The 16,326-nt window shown below is 34.8% G+C and overlaps 2 protein-coding genes across 9 annotated transcripts; one reads left to right on the top strand and one right to left on the bottom strand.

Moving 5' to 3' along the window:
* Nucleotides 1–181: 181 nt before the first annotated feature.
* Nucleotides 182–11,169, top strand: LOC131672238 (transcription factor mef2A-like). 3 transcript variants are annotated; one of them, XM_058949337.1, is made up of 7 exons: nt 182–480; nt 2,216–2,500; nt 2,592–2,727; nt 2,815–2,934; nt 3,012–3,115; nt 4,182–4,583; nt 4,726–11,169. In XM_058949337.1, the coding sequence occupies exons 2-7, from the start codon at nt 2,288–2,290 to the stop codon at nt 5,911–5,913; spliced, it is 2,163 nt and encodes a 720-aa protein (XP_058805320.1). In that variant the 5' UTR covers nt 182–480; nt 2,216–2,287; the 3' UTR covers nt 5,914–11,169. The 3 variants fall into 3 exon arrangements, with proteins under 3 accessions (XP_058805320.1, XP_058805321.1, XP_058805319.1); XM_058949338.1 differs by lacking the exon at nt 182–480 and adding an exon at nt 1,182–1,482; XM_058949336.1 differs by lacking the exon at nt 182–480 and adding an exon at nt 1,182–1,575.
* Nucleotides 11,170–11,239: 70 nt separating this feature from the next.
* On the bottom strand, nt 11,240–15,126 carry LOC131672221 (lipoma-preferred partner). Of its 6 annotated transcripts, none has more exons than XM_058949302.1 (6): nt 14,876–15,126; nt 14,136–14,284; nt 13,307–13,802; nt 12,807–13,138; nt 12,316–12,731; nt 11,240–12,237 (listed from the first exon to the last, which is right to left on the bottom strand). In XM_058949302.1, exons 2-6 carry the CDS (start codon nt 14,268–14,270, stop codon nt 11,982–11,984), a joined length of 1,635 nt encoding a protein of 544 aa, XP_058805285.1. In that variant the 5' UTR covers nt 14,271–14,284; nt 14,876–15,126; the 3' UTR covers nt 11,240–11,981. The 6 variants fall into 6 exon arrangements, with proteins under 6 accessions (XP_058805285.1, XP_058805284.1, XP_058805287.1 ...); XM_058949301.1 differs by having other exon boundaries at nt 14,934–15,126; XM_058949304.1 differs by having other exon boundaries at nt 13,307–13,778; nt 14,934–15,126.
* Between the last annotated feature and the right edge of the window lie 1,200 nt (nt 15,127–16,326).

The following is a 16,326-nucleotide window of genomic DNA, read 5'->3' as shown; positions in this document are numbered from 1 at the left end:
TTTTAACGATACTTTTGAAAATGCCAAGGGCCTTTCCCGGTCATCATGTAAACAAAGCGCAAATATGAGCTACACTCCTGTAGGTTTGCAATCGGAGGGGGGGAGGCGGGGCAAAGAGACGAATTCCTTGGTATTAAAGGAAGGCAGCAGCAGTGCCAGCACAGTGTGTCATGAGCTGGCGAAGGGTATAGTTCTCTTTCTCTCTCTGGTTCCTGCCTGCATAAACTCGTTGCATGATTATGCTTATACTTGTTTAGTGTTCAGTTCGTGCTGTGCTATCATTGTTATTTGTTGGTTATTTTTGCTTTTTTGCAAGAAGGATTGAACGTATTCCCATTCTAAAAAAATATTGTTATACATGTTGCTTTATTCCGCGGTGTAAAAAGGCTAGTGTGACTGTGTTTGTTATCTGGACGCTCAGGGGACTGTCAACATCAACAAGTCTCCTGCGGCAGAGTGCTGGGACGTATACAAAATAAGGTAAGCTTGCAACTTTTTTTACTTTTTATCTAGGAATTTCAAACATACCTATTGAATAACGAGCGTGGGAACTACTTTTGACCGTATATTAGAGATATAATCACACAGTGCGCGCGAAAGCGATCGTCTCGATAATCGTTACGTGAATGTGTTATATTTGAAAAATGATAGTCGAGCAAAATCATTTTTCTTTCTTATGTATATACCTACTCACACTCGCGGCTCGCGTCAAGTGTTTCTTTTGATATCGGTAAGAGAGTATACGTCGTGTTATCAATTGTATGCCCGCTATTAATATTCTCATTTGGCTCGCGAGACAAAAAAAAACAAAAATGACGAGACGTTTTCGCGAAATGAGAAATTTGAAGACTTCGATCGGTTGGTCATTACTCATCAGAGTGTGTGGTGTGCGGTAGCGGTGTATTCGCACTTGGCGCGTTGCACACGTGAGCACGAACTATGGCTTTGGTAGCAGAGATGGAAAGGTCGCGTGTATGTGCGGTAACGGGTAGAAAAAGGATAGGTACAGCCAGCTTTACACAGGACACGAGATAATCCAAGGTAGAAGTAATAGTAGTAGTCATAGTATAGTGAAGCGATAGAGACGGTGGGGTTGGAGGGCGGGAGGGAGAAACGGAACGACAGCGCGCAGCAGCAGTCAGCACTGTCAGTAGACAGTCAGTCGTTGTTCATTCGTCGTTGCGCGCGCACGCAGCCATCTTGTAGTGGAGCGGCTCTCGTGCACGCGTAAGCTCGACGAGTAGCCGTACTGTTCTATCGCTCACAGTAGCTCTTCGCTTTATAGTCATCTTCGCGCAGCACGAGACTAGCTCTGTGCTGCTATGAAGAGGAGCTAGTGTGCGTGTCTTGCATGTGTGAGTGCAAGTACGTGCATAGGCAGCAGCAGCGCGACAGAGCGAGAAAGACGAGACGACGTCGAGTCGAGAGGTTCTGCTGCTGCTGGCTGGCTGCTGCTGCTGCTGGACACACAAGTGATCCAAGGTACAAGAGCGACCGTGAGAGTTAGTGAGCTTTCGAACAACGTCGAGCCCATCTCCAATGGATTCGACCGCGCGACCGTCCCAGCCGAAGATGGTGAGTGCGCCACCTCGTCGTGTTTTGTTTTCACGCGCACTCGAACTCTTTTCCTCTCTCTCCCCGTCACCACACTCGTTCTCTTTTTTTTTCTTTCGCCATGGCTGCACTACCAACGAGGTTGTAAGGATGCTTTTCACGTTTGCTGATACCCGATTACGGACTACTTCGTTCACAAATTTTTCTCCCCTTGTCTCTCCTCGCGCTTCAATGCAGCTACGCTTCTATACACTCGTTATGCACGACAGAGATAGAGCATTTTCTTCTAGCTCGCTGACAAGTGTTTGTTTGACTTGAAGTTGTGACGGGCTGAAACAACTTGCAGCTATTAATCGACAGTCAAGTGTCGTCCCTCGTTTTGCCTGAATTTTGTTGCTGCTTTCAATGACAGTTTATGTAGTTTCGAGTTTATGATCATTTCATACAGTACATTTTCGGATTCCTCTGAATCTCGTTTCTCTTTGTTTCTACGTGTTAATATGTGTATTTAATGTAGTTTTTTTGTAAAATTAAGAAATCAGCTTTGCTCAAGTTTAGGTAGTTGTTGAGAAAATAAAATACTAGAGTTTTTTACAGTTTATCAAAAACAATAAGCATCTTGGAAATAAAATTGTTCATGAATCATTCTTTTGTCTTGCAGACATCATCTATAGGGGGCACAGAAGGCTCCAGTCCAGCCTCTAGTCCTGCATCAGCAGCAAGTCTAGCTGCAATGGCAGCACCAAAATTTGGTACTTTGGTGCCCAATAGAATATTTGTTGGTGGAATATCAGCAAGCACAAGCGAAGCTGAATTAGCACAGCTTTTTTCTAATTATGGTAACGTCAAAGCTACAAAAATTATTGCTGATCGAGGGGGAGTTTCGAAAGGCTATGGTTTTGTCACGTTCGAGACTGAAGAGGAAGCCAAACGTCTTCAACAAGAGGTACATTTTTCTATAATTCAATTAATTTAATTCTACAAGTCATCTGATCTCATTGTTCAACAATTTAAATAATGCATTTCTTATCTTACAGTCTGAATGTATTGTACTTAAAGAGAGAAAATTAAACATCGCTCCAGCAATAAAAAAACAGCCATTTAATCGATCATTTGATGGTGGAACTGGATCTCCTCCTGCTGTACCAACAAATCCATATTACTATGCAAATGGTAAGTGAAAAAATATTTTAAGATGGCTGTTATTTTGTATAAGGAGAAGACTGATTGATTAAGTAATGATATAATATTTATTTTCAGGAATGGCCCTGCCATACCAGAATGGCGTGACATTTTATAATACAGGAGCTCCTGCTCCAGGAGCTGCGATTGCTCCACCAACTGATCCAACAGCCTTGTATCAAGCTGCAGGAGTCTTTGGTAAAATTCATTTACTTATTATACTATAAAACCTTTTTTTCTGCAATTTTATCAATACGAATTTTATCGTTTCTCAGGACCGCAAGCTGCCACCAGTCATCAAACTTACGGTCCCATGATGTATCCAGTACCAGCACCCTCGATTTACATGCCGCAACAGTATCCATATTCCCCAATGCCGGTGAGTTAACTTTTACCTCTTGTGCTTTTGACTTGGCGTTTTCCTTTTCTAGTGCCACAGTGTGGCAACTGTGTTGTCTATTTGAAGTGTTGGGTTATTCACTTTTTTTTCTATTGAAACAACGAAACTTGAAAGCGTGGTTCCTTTTTTTATTGTACTGTTGAATTTAAACAATTTGTCGTTACGGTTGCGGTTTTGACAGACAAACAGTCTGATGGGGGAAGCAATACCACCGGCGTTTCTGCCCAATCCTCAACAAATGCCTACTTACGTTCTTCTCGACGCAATACAGTATTGAGGTCTAAAGGTACATGGTCACTGTGCTACATGTGTCAAGCATGCACCGACATATATTCGCTCGATTAATTTTTCTACCTAATAGCACAAGTTTTTTTTTAATTATATATATGCAGCATGAGCTGATGTCGCATGAGCTGATCGTCGTTATTTTTATGTTTATTTTACGATATTAATCTGTTTTTTTTAGCTTTCAAGCCATTTAGCTAAATCTGTGTATCTTACCTCTACCTTAATTATACAAATAAAATGTTATTTTACTGTTTTTCGATTATCGTTTCACACGCTAGTGAAACACATTTTTCATCTTATTGTAATTATATCGCTTCAAATTGGAAATTTGCACAAGTGAAAGGTTGTCATTGAAATTTTTTCTCTGTAATCGAGCATAAAAATACTTGCCACATAAAATAAACATAAGAAAATTATAACTGCATTTGATTAACTTGTATAATCTATGCTTCATAATCAAATCAAGCTTGATATTTAATTGGCCCTAATACTTCCACCTCTTATGCCATTGGGCACTCTCGAAGCAAATTTTCAGTTACTATGTTTCTAAGATAACTAGCTTTAATTTTAAAGAAAAGTTACTTGCATCTTTAAAAAACGTCAATAAATTAATAAAATTACAACATTTATAAGTTCCCGTTCACGTTTAAAAATTTTTTAATTTCAACTTGAATGTTATTTAATGTTTATATAATCTTTATGGTAATCTCAGAAAAGGAACAAGTTTTTTTCTAATTATCATTTATTTGTTGCACAGTATGAGCCGTACTTCCCAGGAACGACGGCCGCTGGGGCGCCACCCTTCCTGTATTCAACGAATGGCGGCACAACATCGAATGGCACCGGGGGTTCGTCGACAAGTGGCAGTGGCGGAGGCGGCGCCAACTCGGGTGCCACTTCTGCAGCAAGTCCAGTTTCAGGACACTCGCCACCACAATTTCAGACCCATTATTATGGGCCAAGCACCACACATCATCCCCTTGGTGCCATGGCTGCTGGTGCACCTCATCCACCACCACAGATGGAGCATATCTACTATTCTTATCAGCCACAACCGCACCATGCTGGACCTTTGACTTTGCCCGGTGATCAGCAGTTGCTTGTCTACGCCACAGAGATCGGTCAGCCTCCAGCGAACGAATCGCAAGTATGTCAGGAGGTAATTGACACACACACCATTTGAATTATTTTTTGCACCCAGGTACGATACAATGTCATACATCCGAAAGTTAGCGGTACGCAAACCCAGCGATATAGCTTCTTGTTCGTGTTCTCACATTTCGCTTGCACTGACACTACAGGACACCCGCTCGACATCGAGTCATACTGAGCAGTTGCAACAGCAGCAGCAACATCAACAGCAGCAGCATCAGCAACATCAGCAACAACAACAACAACAACAGACCGCTACGGCATCGGACAGCGGCGGCGGTGGTAGTAACGCGACGAGCCCACCGTCGACCGTAGAGCCAACGGCGCCAAAATATCCCAATCCCCGTTACACAAATCCTACCTTATCCTCCACCATCATTCCAGCCTTAGTTGGCAACGTGTTGCAAGGCGATGACTCGGAACAGCAACAACCGCCAATGCAGCAGCAACAGCACTATCCGGTTTCCATTTATCCGACTCCCCTTTACATTCCGCATCGTGGCGGTGGCGCGAGCCTCTTGCCAACTCCTCCCTCGAAGCCTTTGCCCTACGGCCATAAGCCACCTCTAGTTCAGCAATCGGCCTATGTTGGTCGATCGGCATTCCAAGCGACAAAGTACCCTCGCGTCTCCACTCCTCCCGCACGATTGTCACAATATAACAAGCGCGGTACACCTATGACTGCTTCCGCGAATACTTGTTACTTTCAGCAAAAAGCCACGTGTCCCAGAAGCGTTAGTCAACAGCAGTTCGTTTACGGTGCTTATACCATGCCTTTCCAGAAACCTGGCTATGCTTATGAGTACGCGAATGGTGTTCACTCGAAACCATCAACCCGGGGTAGGCACGTGAATGTAAATAGTTATCGTGGTCCGAATCTGACAATGAGTGCGGATCATCAACAACCACAGCAACCGCAACAGCAGCAGCCGAATGATACGGCGAGCGAGCCTAGTCCTATTCCTAATCACTCACCTTCTCCCAACCCCACCCAGGTCCAGTTCTTCGGGCCGCCGGCTCAACGGGTGTCCTCCGCACAACCGCAGCAGTCACAGCGCAGGTACCCGACATCCTCTAGCAGTATGCGCGGCAAACCACCGATGCGAGGCCAACAGCAGCAGACGAGCAAGTACAAGATAAATGGTTTAGTGAGCGGCGGTGGTGCTACTGGTGGCAAAATACCAGTGAATGAGGCGAGCCTCGGAGGAGCTGGCGACGCACCGCCGATGTTGCCGATCACACCCCCGACGACTCCTCAAGGTGGAAGTAGTGGTAGTAGCAGTACCGAGCAGCAAGTGAACGAGTCGTGCCATCAGATTCAGGCGCTCAGTCTTTGAGATGGTTGCCAGACTTTAGTTTGTTGGCTGTTATCGTCGCAGCTTTCTCATCGCAGTGCAGTGTTACAGAAAGAGAGGGAGAGGGGAGAGAGGAGAGAAAAGTGAGGAGAGAAAAGTGAGGAGAGAAAAGTGAGGAAAGAAAAGTGTACGCCTCATCACTTGTGTCGGAAGCCAGACCCACTCGTTGTTATTGTTCTTGTTATTATATATTCATTATCGATTGTGAGCTACGTGGATGTATTGACGATATATGTATGTAGAGTATATGTGTATAATGAGCGACGATATGAGTGCGATTTATTTTGCCTGTTACCGCGTATTCCCGCTACCACCACCACCATTACCACCACACGAAAAATTACCTCGGATCATTATACTTTTTTGAAAATCGTTATCCACATATCTACACACATACGAAAAAATCATACCAAGATCATGATGAATCTCGGTGAACCGACTTGTTGAATATTTATAGTAAGATGATTTATGTGACGATAAATTCATTAAAGCTGAGAGAAAGAGGGGTGTGTATATATGTATATATATATATACACAACATATATATACATATATATACACATATAACATTATTAGTTACATGAGGTACGATATATACAAAGGCATATAGTATATATATATATCTATATTATCTCTCACGTATATATTGCAAAACGCTACGTATATACATTATCTTATATATCTATTATACACTTAAAAAATCAACTGCAATCCTTTTCCTTCAAAAAACTAATAAGAAAAAAGAAATACAAGCTCAGTTGGATATTATAACAATATATATAGCTATATATATATATATATACATATATATATACAAAAAACGATTATTAAAAAAACATAATATCATTACATGATTGCATGTAATGTGGAGAAAAATGACGATAGGCTCGACAACAAAAAAAAAGCATGAATCTCGCGAGCAAGGCTAGAGTAGGTAGACGGATGAGACTACGGTAGAAAAGATACAAAATAATATTATCGTACAAATGTATGAGCGATCTGTCATGTGTTCAAAAGATTTAAAACAAAATATCGGGGGCTTTTTTGACGAAAAAGCAGAGATATGTCATTTCATAAACAAACAAAACAAAAAAGCATACAGTTGCTCAAGGCACTGCCACGTCCGGATTATTTTCTATGTGTAAAAGTATCGTATCAATAGTTTTTTTTTAAATCATTTTCTTTTTTTTTAATAATTTTTTTAATTTCAATGATCAGCTATTGAAAATTTGTCTTTTTTTTTCATCATGCAGAGCGTTAGTTACTTTGTCAAATGTCAGTTTATTGATTCGTTCCATTGTTTATTATATTATTTTATTCGATTGATGGTATAAAAAATGAATCTGTTGCGTTATGTTAGTGTAATGATTAGCTTGATTACTTGTGTCGTGATTAATAAAAAAATTAAAAAATGGAAGCGATGAAAAATGAATGGAAGCCCCGTGCCCAAAAACGAATAAAGATTAAATATAAAAAAAGTGGTGAATTTAAATGTGTTGGCTGTGAGCTTCCAAGCGAATAACAATAATTAAATTATTAAAATATTATAAAAGATTAAATAATATTCTATCTAATTGTTATTAATACTAATTTAATTTATCGACGAATAAAGATAATTTGTTAGCTCAGTCAGGAGTATTGTAGCTTGTATTGTCTACTAATAAGAACAATGAAACGGAATAAGAATGTGACAGAAAAAAGGGGCAAACCAAGAAGCTTTATGTTAACGAAGAGTAAAGTAAATGACCGTTGTAGTAAAATGCGGCAAATTTACTGTAGCTACGTAGAACTAAAAGAGAAAAAAGCGAAGCTCGTATGAAAATATGAAATATATGACGGCAAATATAATGCGATATGGCCTAGAACAGATTAAGAAAACTTGTGAGTTGTTACAAAGATGCTAATTTATTAAAAAGAAGAGTGCCTTCTATTTGTTTTCGTGGTTGTATTGTTGAACGTTTGTTGCGTTACGTTCCGAAAGCCTCTACTGTTGTTATAATAAAGAAGGAAAAACGTCTAAAGAATGTTGTTCCTCTATTTATTTATTGATTTACAAAGTCCGCCAGCAGGCTAGTTATCATTCAGCGAATTTGGAAGTGTGAAAGTATACGTTGTTACGTTGATGTTGACGATTAGTGAGAGTTGAAAAAAGAGCGAGAACAAAGAAAAAATTAAAAAAACAAAGCAAATATGTTATAAACGATATTTAAGAGTCTATGTAAGGAGTCAAATTTCATCGATGACGTCGATGCCACAAAAAAAATACATGCATTGTCACACGTCAAAAAGTTGCTCATTTCAGTATCTACATTTCTATTCGTGTAATTTGGATTGACTGAGTTCTCACTGATTACGAGCAATCGATTATTCAAGTCACTTTACTATATTGTTGTTAAGTCTACATTATCAAATACCTATGAAAAAATTTACATACAACACTGTCGGCGTTGTGTGATGGACTGTTATTTGGCTTGAATGATTGTGGCATAACAACGGTACCTAATGAAATAAAAAAAGGCGCACTTTTGATTATCTGTGTCAACTCAGTCAATAATTTCAGCAATATTTAATTACTAGTAGTAACGAATACGCCATTGGGATTTAAAGAATAAATGAAGATATGTGAGTGAACGTATATCACGATAAAAAATCTCGTCATCATAAGCATCTACTCGAACGTGGAGAGATGGCTGTGACTATACTGTGTGCAAGTGAAAGAATAATATATAAACTTATATGGTAAATTTCTCTCGATATACGTGTATATCAATGAAAAAGTGAACATATTAAAATATAGATAAATATATATCTATTTGAAAAGTATAAAAAAAAATTAATCTTTCCATGTTAAATTTGGCGTTTATTTGCAGTCACTTCTTCAAAGATGTTGACGTTTGTTAATTGTTACATTTGTGCAAATCGAAACGCGAAATTCAGTATGGAATGCAAGATATGCGGTACATAAAGAAAAGGATATATTAAAAGTACTTCGTATAAATCTGTAAAGATGATAGGATTTAGCAGAGCGTAAGTTAGTAAATATGTGTTATACACATTTGAGGACATGTTTTTTTTTTCATTTTAAGAAATATAGAGTATGTTTAATTAAACAGAAAAAAGTAGAAGCATTCGAAATATGAAACTGACTGCAAGGAAAGGACAAAGTGGATAAATCAATAAAACAATATAGATTTCTTAAAAAATTATTGTCTTGAATTCACTTATTTTAGATATACACGATATACTTTAATTTGACAAAAATAAAGCACAATGTACATACCGCATTAAGGTTCTTCCCACGATATCCGTAATACACTAGAATATGCAGAATATGAAAATTTTTTGCTTTGAATGTTTGTTTAAACCACAGATCGTCGGTAATTAAAAAAAATATCAACAAATTTTCATAAAAAATCTACAAAGACAATCGGAGTGAAGTAGTAAGAAAAATTTTTTCATACTTTTAAATTCTAATGTTACGGTTATCGATAACGACACCTTCATTGAACAAAATTTTGAATTTCAAAACTGATGTAGAGCAAATGTTATTAAAAGCACTAAATTTATTAAAGTGTTGTGAATTAATTTTGAAAATGAACACAATATAATCCACTTTGTCTAAAATAAATATAATTATATATTTTATTATGATAATTATCGTAGTTATATTTATTATGGGAAAACCAAAAATATAAATAGAACATCAGGATGTTTTATCGATACTTATAGAGAAACACTGATTATCGGGAATGTGTCAACAAAAATTGAATATGCCTGAAAATATTGCTAAAAAAGAATAAAAAACGATAAGTAGATTGTAGTTTATGAAAATTTACTTTTATCAAATCTATCGAGCAATAATTTTAACGCGATAAGAGAAAAGGAGTAAGTGCACGAACGATGGTCTTATAAGTGTAGACTAAACACATAATAAAATACAAATTCATTCAGAAAATATAAATATGTATAATCTTTGTAAAATGAGATATATCGATGAATATTTTTTTTAAGAAAAAATCGTAGTATTTTTATTTAAAAACTGCTCCGTTAAAAATAGAAAATCAATCAGTACTGTTTACTCTTTAATAAAGCCAAAGATTCCTCAACGATAATAGATTATTCATTTTTGGTTTTGTTTGATTTATCTAGATGAATATTCGATTTAACTATCTAATTAACAATAGAGACATGGTAGAAATTACTAGAAAAAAGTGTATGTACAGCTATAAGAATAGATTTGAGTATAACAATTTTCCCAGCATTTAGACAAATATAAATTCTCATTAAAGTTATGAAATATGGTACATGAAAATAAAAACAATTATAATTCAAGGAATATAATTTCGTATTACTTATTTGTTTGACCTAAAAAAATTTAACCTGGGCAAAATGAAACTTAAGGTTGTTATGATGGAACGAACTCTTCGGAAGTATTTTTTTTTATATGAAACCTTACTAATTATTTTATAAAATGATTATCCAAGTTTTTTGAAATCATCTACTTGAAACTTTACCAAAGTTGTTACTTTCTACAAATTATCTTTTATATATCGAAAGACTAATTGTTAAAAGAAAATAAGTATTAAAAATAAATAAAATTTTTATAAACAAAAAAAATATTTAAAAAAGTGTGTAAGTTTTGCATCACATTCTCGATGTTCACAGATACCTGTAATAAAACAATATGCTACTTGAAATGATCAAATATTTAATAGAACAGTGATCGAAAAATTGTTACATATTTGGTTGGCTTAAACAAATTATAGGTTTCGAAAGAAATATGCAAAATTATATCGGAATGAAAGCTTCTTTCAAAAGAAAATTGAAATTCAAAACGATCGAAAATATCTAACAGTAATTTATTGCAATGATGTATTAACTCTTCATCGCTCTTGCACGAAACTCCAGTTAATATTTTCGCATGTATGAATGTATAACTCAAACTCTGCAGAGATAATTTATGTAGATTCATTACGAAGATGGTGTAATTTAAGCAGGTGATCTACAATAACAAAATATATATATGGAAAAATAAACATGTATATTATATTAAAAAATGCATCTATATTATTTAAGAGGTAAATTAATCACAATACATAATAAAAAATAAAATAAGTGAAACGCATACTGTAGAAAAGAAATAATAATTGACAAGTCAAAATCAACAACTATGAATATAACTGTATAAATCTATGGAAACCTCTGGAAAGAAATACTTAAATTATCTCATCTAAAATATTAAATATATAAATGATGCAATAAAAAGAATTTGTTATTATTTCTACCTTATTCAAATCAAAACAAATGATTAATTTTTATAGGCTTTATTTATGCGTGAATCTTTACCAAGCATGTATAACATTCATAGTTTCGTTTACAATAATAACGTATAGTTTACCATTACATCTAAAGACATCACAATTTTTCTACCAGTAATTTACAGATAGATACTTACTTATATCTTATAAATATTATTCTTGACTTGATACATAGATGCATGTTTGTTCATTTTATTAACAGCATTCCTATATGTATTGCAACATTATAGCTATAGAATGCCTTACGTTAAATTTGATGTTAATATTTTTCAAAATCATTGTCGGATGTATGGTATTAACACTGATTTTATAAAATAACTATAAATAATTTCTTCACGCAGAAGTAATAAATCACTCAATATCTGTATATGCATTTATAAAAGCAATTGATTCTCTATAAATTCTTTTAATTCGTCTAACAATATAAACGTATTTTATTTATTTACAGTTGTTTACAAAAAAAGTCGATGCGTAACTGTTATTTTTTTTGTTTTATAATTTAACAGGCTCACTTTCTGCATATTGTAGTTAGAACAAATCTAAATTTATATATTTATATATATTATAAATGCACTTATAAAAAGTTTATGTATGTAAAAAAATTTTAAAAACCTCGAAATGTTATTTAGTCATTACAAAATTGGAATAAAAAAGTATTACGATAATGTATAATAAATGTTAACCCAATTTATTAGTTATCGATTGCGTGTCAAGAATAACAATATTTACTTTTTATAGTTCAGTTGTCATATGCGACGTTAAAGTTTGCACTCTTCTAGCGTTGCAACTTTTGCATAAGACATGGTCATCCAATGGGTAGCATCCACCTTCTGAATCAGATGATAAAACTAATCCGCAATCTTCGCATTTGTAGCATTGAGTGTGGAAACTTCTATCTAGTGCAACAACACGAACAGTCTCTTCTTCTTCATCGCCAGATTCAGGCATAATTGGTAATTTACATACGCAGCATCGCGGAGCAAATTTCCTAGAAAAAAGTTAGGATTGATCATCGATAAAAATCAACATTTATATCATCGTTTTCAAAATTATCCTCTCGACTTACTTATGGAAACATTGTATGCAATGTATTTGATTTGTCGCATCGACAGTGAATGGAATTCCATCCAAACTTTGACCACAAACGACGCAAGTAAAGCACGAGGGGTGATATGGTTTTCCTGTAGCTCGTAGAATTCTGTGTAAAATTGGTCGAGTGCAGACGCAACATTTTTCCAGAGTATTCAAGTAATCATCTTCACAGTAAGGCTTTCCTTCAAGTGGGTAGAACGGTTTCCCTTGCAGATTGACATTGCAAACATAACAACAGAAACAGCTTATATGAAATACTTTATCCATGGCAGAACATCCAGTTCCTTCTCCTTCAACTTTTTTTCCACATTGTGCACATATACCGAAAATATCACTGTCTTCTGCATTATCTTCCATTCCTTGCACTAACAGATCTGTCAATGCATCTACCTGTTAAAACAAGAATTCTTATATTGGTTTTTTCCATTTTCAACTTAACAAAATTTCAGAAATAGCATTGTTTACTTCTTTTACTGGAGAAACTTTTCCTTGTGGCTGAGAAGCAGAACCATATCCAGAGTAAACCGAGTAATTACAAGACAGTTGAGATGGTGGCCTTGGATTTATTGGTTCATAAATTGATTCATAAGTGGAGCTAGATTGAGAGCTTGGGCCATAAATATCATTCGGGTAGGTTTCGGATACAAAATCTGTTTGATAAGTTGCTCTTCTTAATTCACTGTAACTGGATGACACAGGACTTGGTGGAGGTGGGAGTTCTTCGGGAGGTGAAGGAAAGGAATTACCAGGTATGCAAGAAATATATTCTAAAGGTTCAGGGGGTGGTGGTAAATCATCTAAAATGATAAAAAAGGAAAAATCAAATCAAATCAAACGAAAATTATAACAAAATAATAGTAAAAAATTATAAATGAATGAAATAATTATTGAATTAAATAAAATTAAAATGAAAAAAAGAGGATGCTAATTGTTGATTATATTTATCAAAATATTTGAATTCTTACCAGAGTTGTGGCCTGGACCTGGTATATTGCAGTAGGTATTTTCAGGTTTAGTAGCATTCCATTGAATATTACTGTAAATAATATCTTTTTCCTTCTGTATGGGTTTAGGAACAGGTATAGGAATGGCAGGTTCTACGTTGCTGTAAACTGCATTTCTAGTTGATCTATTTGATCTATCACTTGTGATTGGCACTTGTGGTCCTGGCAGATTACCAATGTTTGAATAAAAGTTCTTATCATCGTATCTGTACATTGTATCAAATTTCTCCGGTGATTGATTCGTGTAAAAATTCTCATTGTTTTGATAGATTTTAGAAGTATTTGTTCCATTTAATGGCATAGAGCAAGGATAATCAGTCTTCTCTACGCTATGTGGAATGAATGGTACTGGAGAATTCATGTACAGGTTTGTTGATTTATCAGTAGATCCAGTATTGTTCAATACTGTACTATATGATGGAATGGATGCAGCCTTTATTGAATAACTTTGTGGCACCTGTTAACACGTGTTAATTATTATTTTCAAAATATTTTAATACCTAATCTAACAGATACAGTAAGAGATCAAATTATAACATGATAAAGAATATGAGCAATGAGTGAGTCATGTCTTATATGAGTCACTAAGCATATAGAAAAATAAATATGCTGGCCTAATAAAAATTGCATTCTTCTTGTAACGAAATATAATTAATAAAATGTACTCATTAATGTAATACAATTACCATTTTGTATTCCATAAATGGAAATGCATTGTAGAACATTGCATGATTAATAAGTTTGAAGCTATATTGAAATTACATTTTTAATAATAAAAATAATAACTGACCTGTGGCTGTGATTTTTTTGGTTTTGGGGGCACAGCAGGTCTAACTTTTTTACCCGACTGTGGTGCTGAAGATTTGCCATCATGGTTTAAGTGCAAGCTTGCAATTTTTTGCTCCAAATTTCCAATATTGGACATTTTGCTGTAATATTCTGTGTCAGCATTATTGGTTAATCAGTGAGTAGGCATTTTTTATATTAATATATTTCAAGAACACAAAATTAGACAAGTATTTTCAACGATAAAATAGCCTAGTCAAAAAAATATCACTTATACAATATTAAAAATTTAATGTATGCAGTATTCAAACTTGTCTGTTACACATATTTTAGAATGATTAGTGATTAAGTAGTACACAGATGTTGAGCTAAAATGATGGAATTAAAAACAAACATCTGAATGAAAGATCAATATGTGAGTTTAAAAAATTATAATAAAAAAAGAAACTTAAAATTCATTCATTTTTATTAGTAAATGAATAAAAAAAATATCTGAACAATGTCTCACGCCCTGCGTCTAAGTTACTTGCGTGACAACTATATGCATGCTGCATCTGAGTCATACAAAGCTTTTATCTTCAATTGACTGCAAGACCCAAGTAACTTTAAGATTTATAGATGAAAGCTAATAATTTATTCAATATTTATCGAGGTAAGTGCGTCACCAAGTGATTTAAGGCAAAAGTCTAAGAAAGCGCAAGTAACTGACTGATATATTAACGTCAAAATAAGAGGGAAAGTAACCTTTTTTATTATCGAGCAGAATCGTTCTGGTTAAAAGCTGCAAAATTCTCAAACTCACCGGATAGCAAAAAGTCTTACAAATCTTTGTAGCCGTGAATATCACTGACGTGTTCTCAATGAGAGTCCCACTTGTTTAGCGTTCCGAATGGAGTCGTGTATTGTGCGTTGACTTGACAGCGACGGACCACACCGAGGTCCGAGACGATGATTTTTCCCCACCTTTGCGTCTCTTCACTTTGCAGTTCAGTCTTCCTGTGTACATCTGTAGATTGGTATAGTACGCTGAGAACAGAAAAGCTGTTTTATCAACTGAGTCCTAACTGCTTTATCTGGCGAGCCATTTTTTCGGCTATATGTCGTTTGCTTATTTTATATTTTCTTTTTTGTCTATATATTGACTGATGGATAATTAAAAGTCATCGACTCTGTTACTATAAGTTTTTGCAATAAGAACAATTGTTTTTTTTTGTGTTGTATGAAGTGTAATGCTTAATTATTCGAATAGAAGCATCGTCAATGCGAAAGTATCCTTTCTCGAGAGGTTTTTCATCTCTTCCTAATGATGAATTCTTGCCACATACATAGAATACGTCATCCGGACCTTTGTGGCCACAGTATTCACGCTATTATAAGTTTTATCTGGTTTTTTTCCACTTTTACCGAAAGTTTCGTTTCGACGTCGAGTGTAGTAATGGGATAGAGGTTATAAAACCTATTAGCATATTTTATATAGTTTTTAAATTATGGTTTTTGTGTATTTTAATATTGTGAGAATTGTTGTTTCACTTTCATTCAGAACTAGAATAATAAAGTGCCTTTTATTGTTATACCCATGTTGTATGTTGTGACGTCCTGATCGTCTTTGTTGTATGTAAAGCTAATACAATCTGCAGTTTATTGAAAAAAATTCTAATTGCATAACGCCCATGAATTTGATAAGATAATTTACATTATGCTGATCAGTTGAGAAATTTTCATCGAAGACAGCTTCTTTGAGTTCAATAACAGAGACAAAACTAAATTTGTAAGTAATATTTATGTTCATTTTGAAAAGTATTTTTTTATTATTTACCAGAAATAGTTTCCAGCAATAATTATGAAATAAAAAATAAAACATATGTGAATTACCTAATAGATCCTCTGCAACACAGAAAATATCTGTGATTGCTACATAAGAGTTTCATATTTCGCAATGGATACTTAAAACTAAAAAGGCAAACTATTAAATGTTTTATCAAATTAGGCAACTAGGTTTTTACAATGTCAGTTTTTAGAATACAAGGTTTCGTTAAATTATTGATTAATACTTTTTTCATGCTGATATAATTTGATACCATTAATTTCTAGTATGAAATCTATGTGTAGAGTATTAAAGAATTACATATTTAATAAGTTATTTCTTTACTTTGTTCTTAATTTTATAAAATGTGCTAAAATAATATAATACTTAT

The sequence above is a fragment of the Phymastichus coffea genome, unplaced genomic scaffold, assembly GCF_024137745.1.
Source record: "Phymastichus coffea isolate CEN01 unplaced genomic scaffold, Cenicafe_Pcof_1.1 PCOF00146, whole genome shotgun sequence".
NCBI classification, from domain to species: Eukaryota; Metazoa; Arthropoda; class Insecta; order Hymenoptera; family Eulophidae; genus Phymastichus; species Phymastichus coffea.
Note: the sequence above shows the minus strand (reverse complement) of the source record. Positions and strands in the feature narration are given on the sequence as shown.

Excerpts from the sequence above, each read along its gene's own strand:
- LOC131672238 (XM_058949336.1), top strand. The coding sequence starts at position 1,540 with ATGGATTCGACCGCGCGACCGTCCCAGCCGAAGATG. Across the intron at positions 2,501-2,591 it reads CCAAACGTCTTCAACAAGAG|TCTGAATGTATTGTACTTAA; the intron begins GTACATTTTTCT and ends CTTATCTTACAG. Across the intron at positions 2,728-2,814 it reads TCCATATTACTATGCAAATG|GAATGGCCCTGCCATACCAG; the intron begins GTAAGTGAAAAA and ends ATTTATTTTCAG.
- LOC131672221 (XM_058949302.1), bottom strand. The coding sequence starts at position 14,270 with ATGTCCAATATTGGAAATTTGGAGCAAAAAATTGCAAGCTTGCACTTA. Across the intron at positions 13,139-13,306 it reads AGGTCCAGGCCACAACTCTG|ATGATTTACCACCACCCCCT; the intron begins GTAAGAATTCAA and ends TTATCATTTTAG. Across the intron at positions 12,732-12,806 it reads AAGTTTCTCCAGTAAAAGAA|GTAGATGCATTGACAGATCT; the intron begins GTAAACAATGCT and ends TTGTTTTAACAG.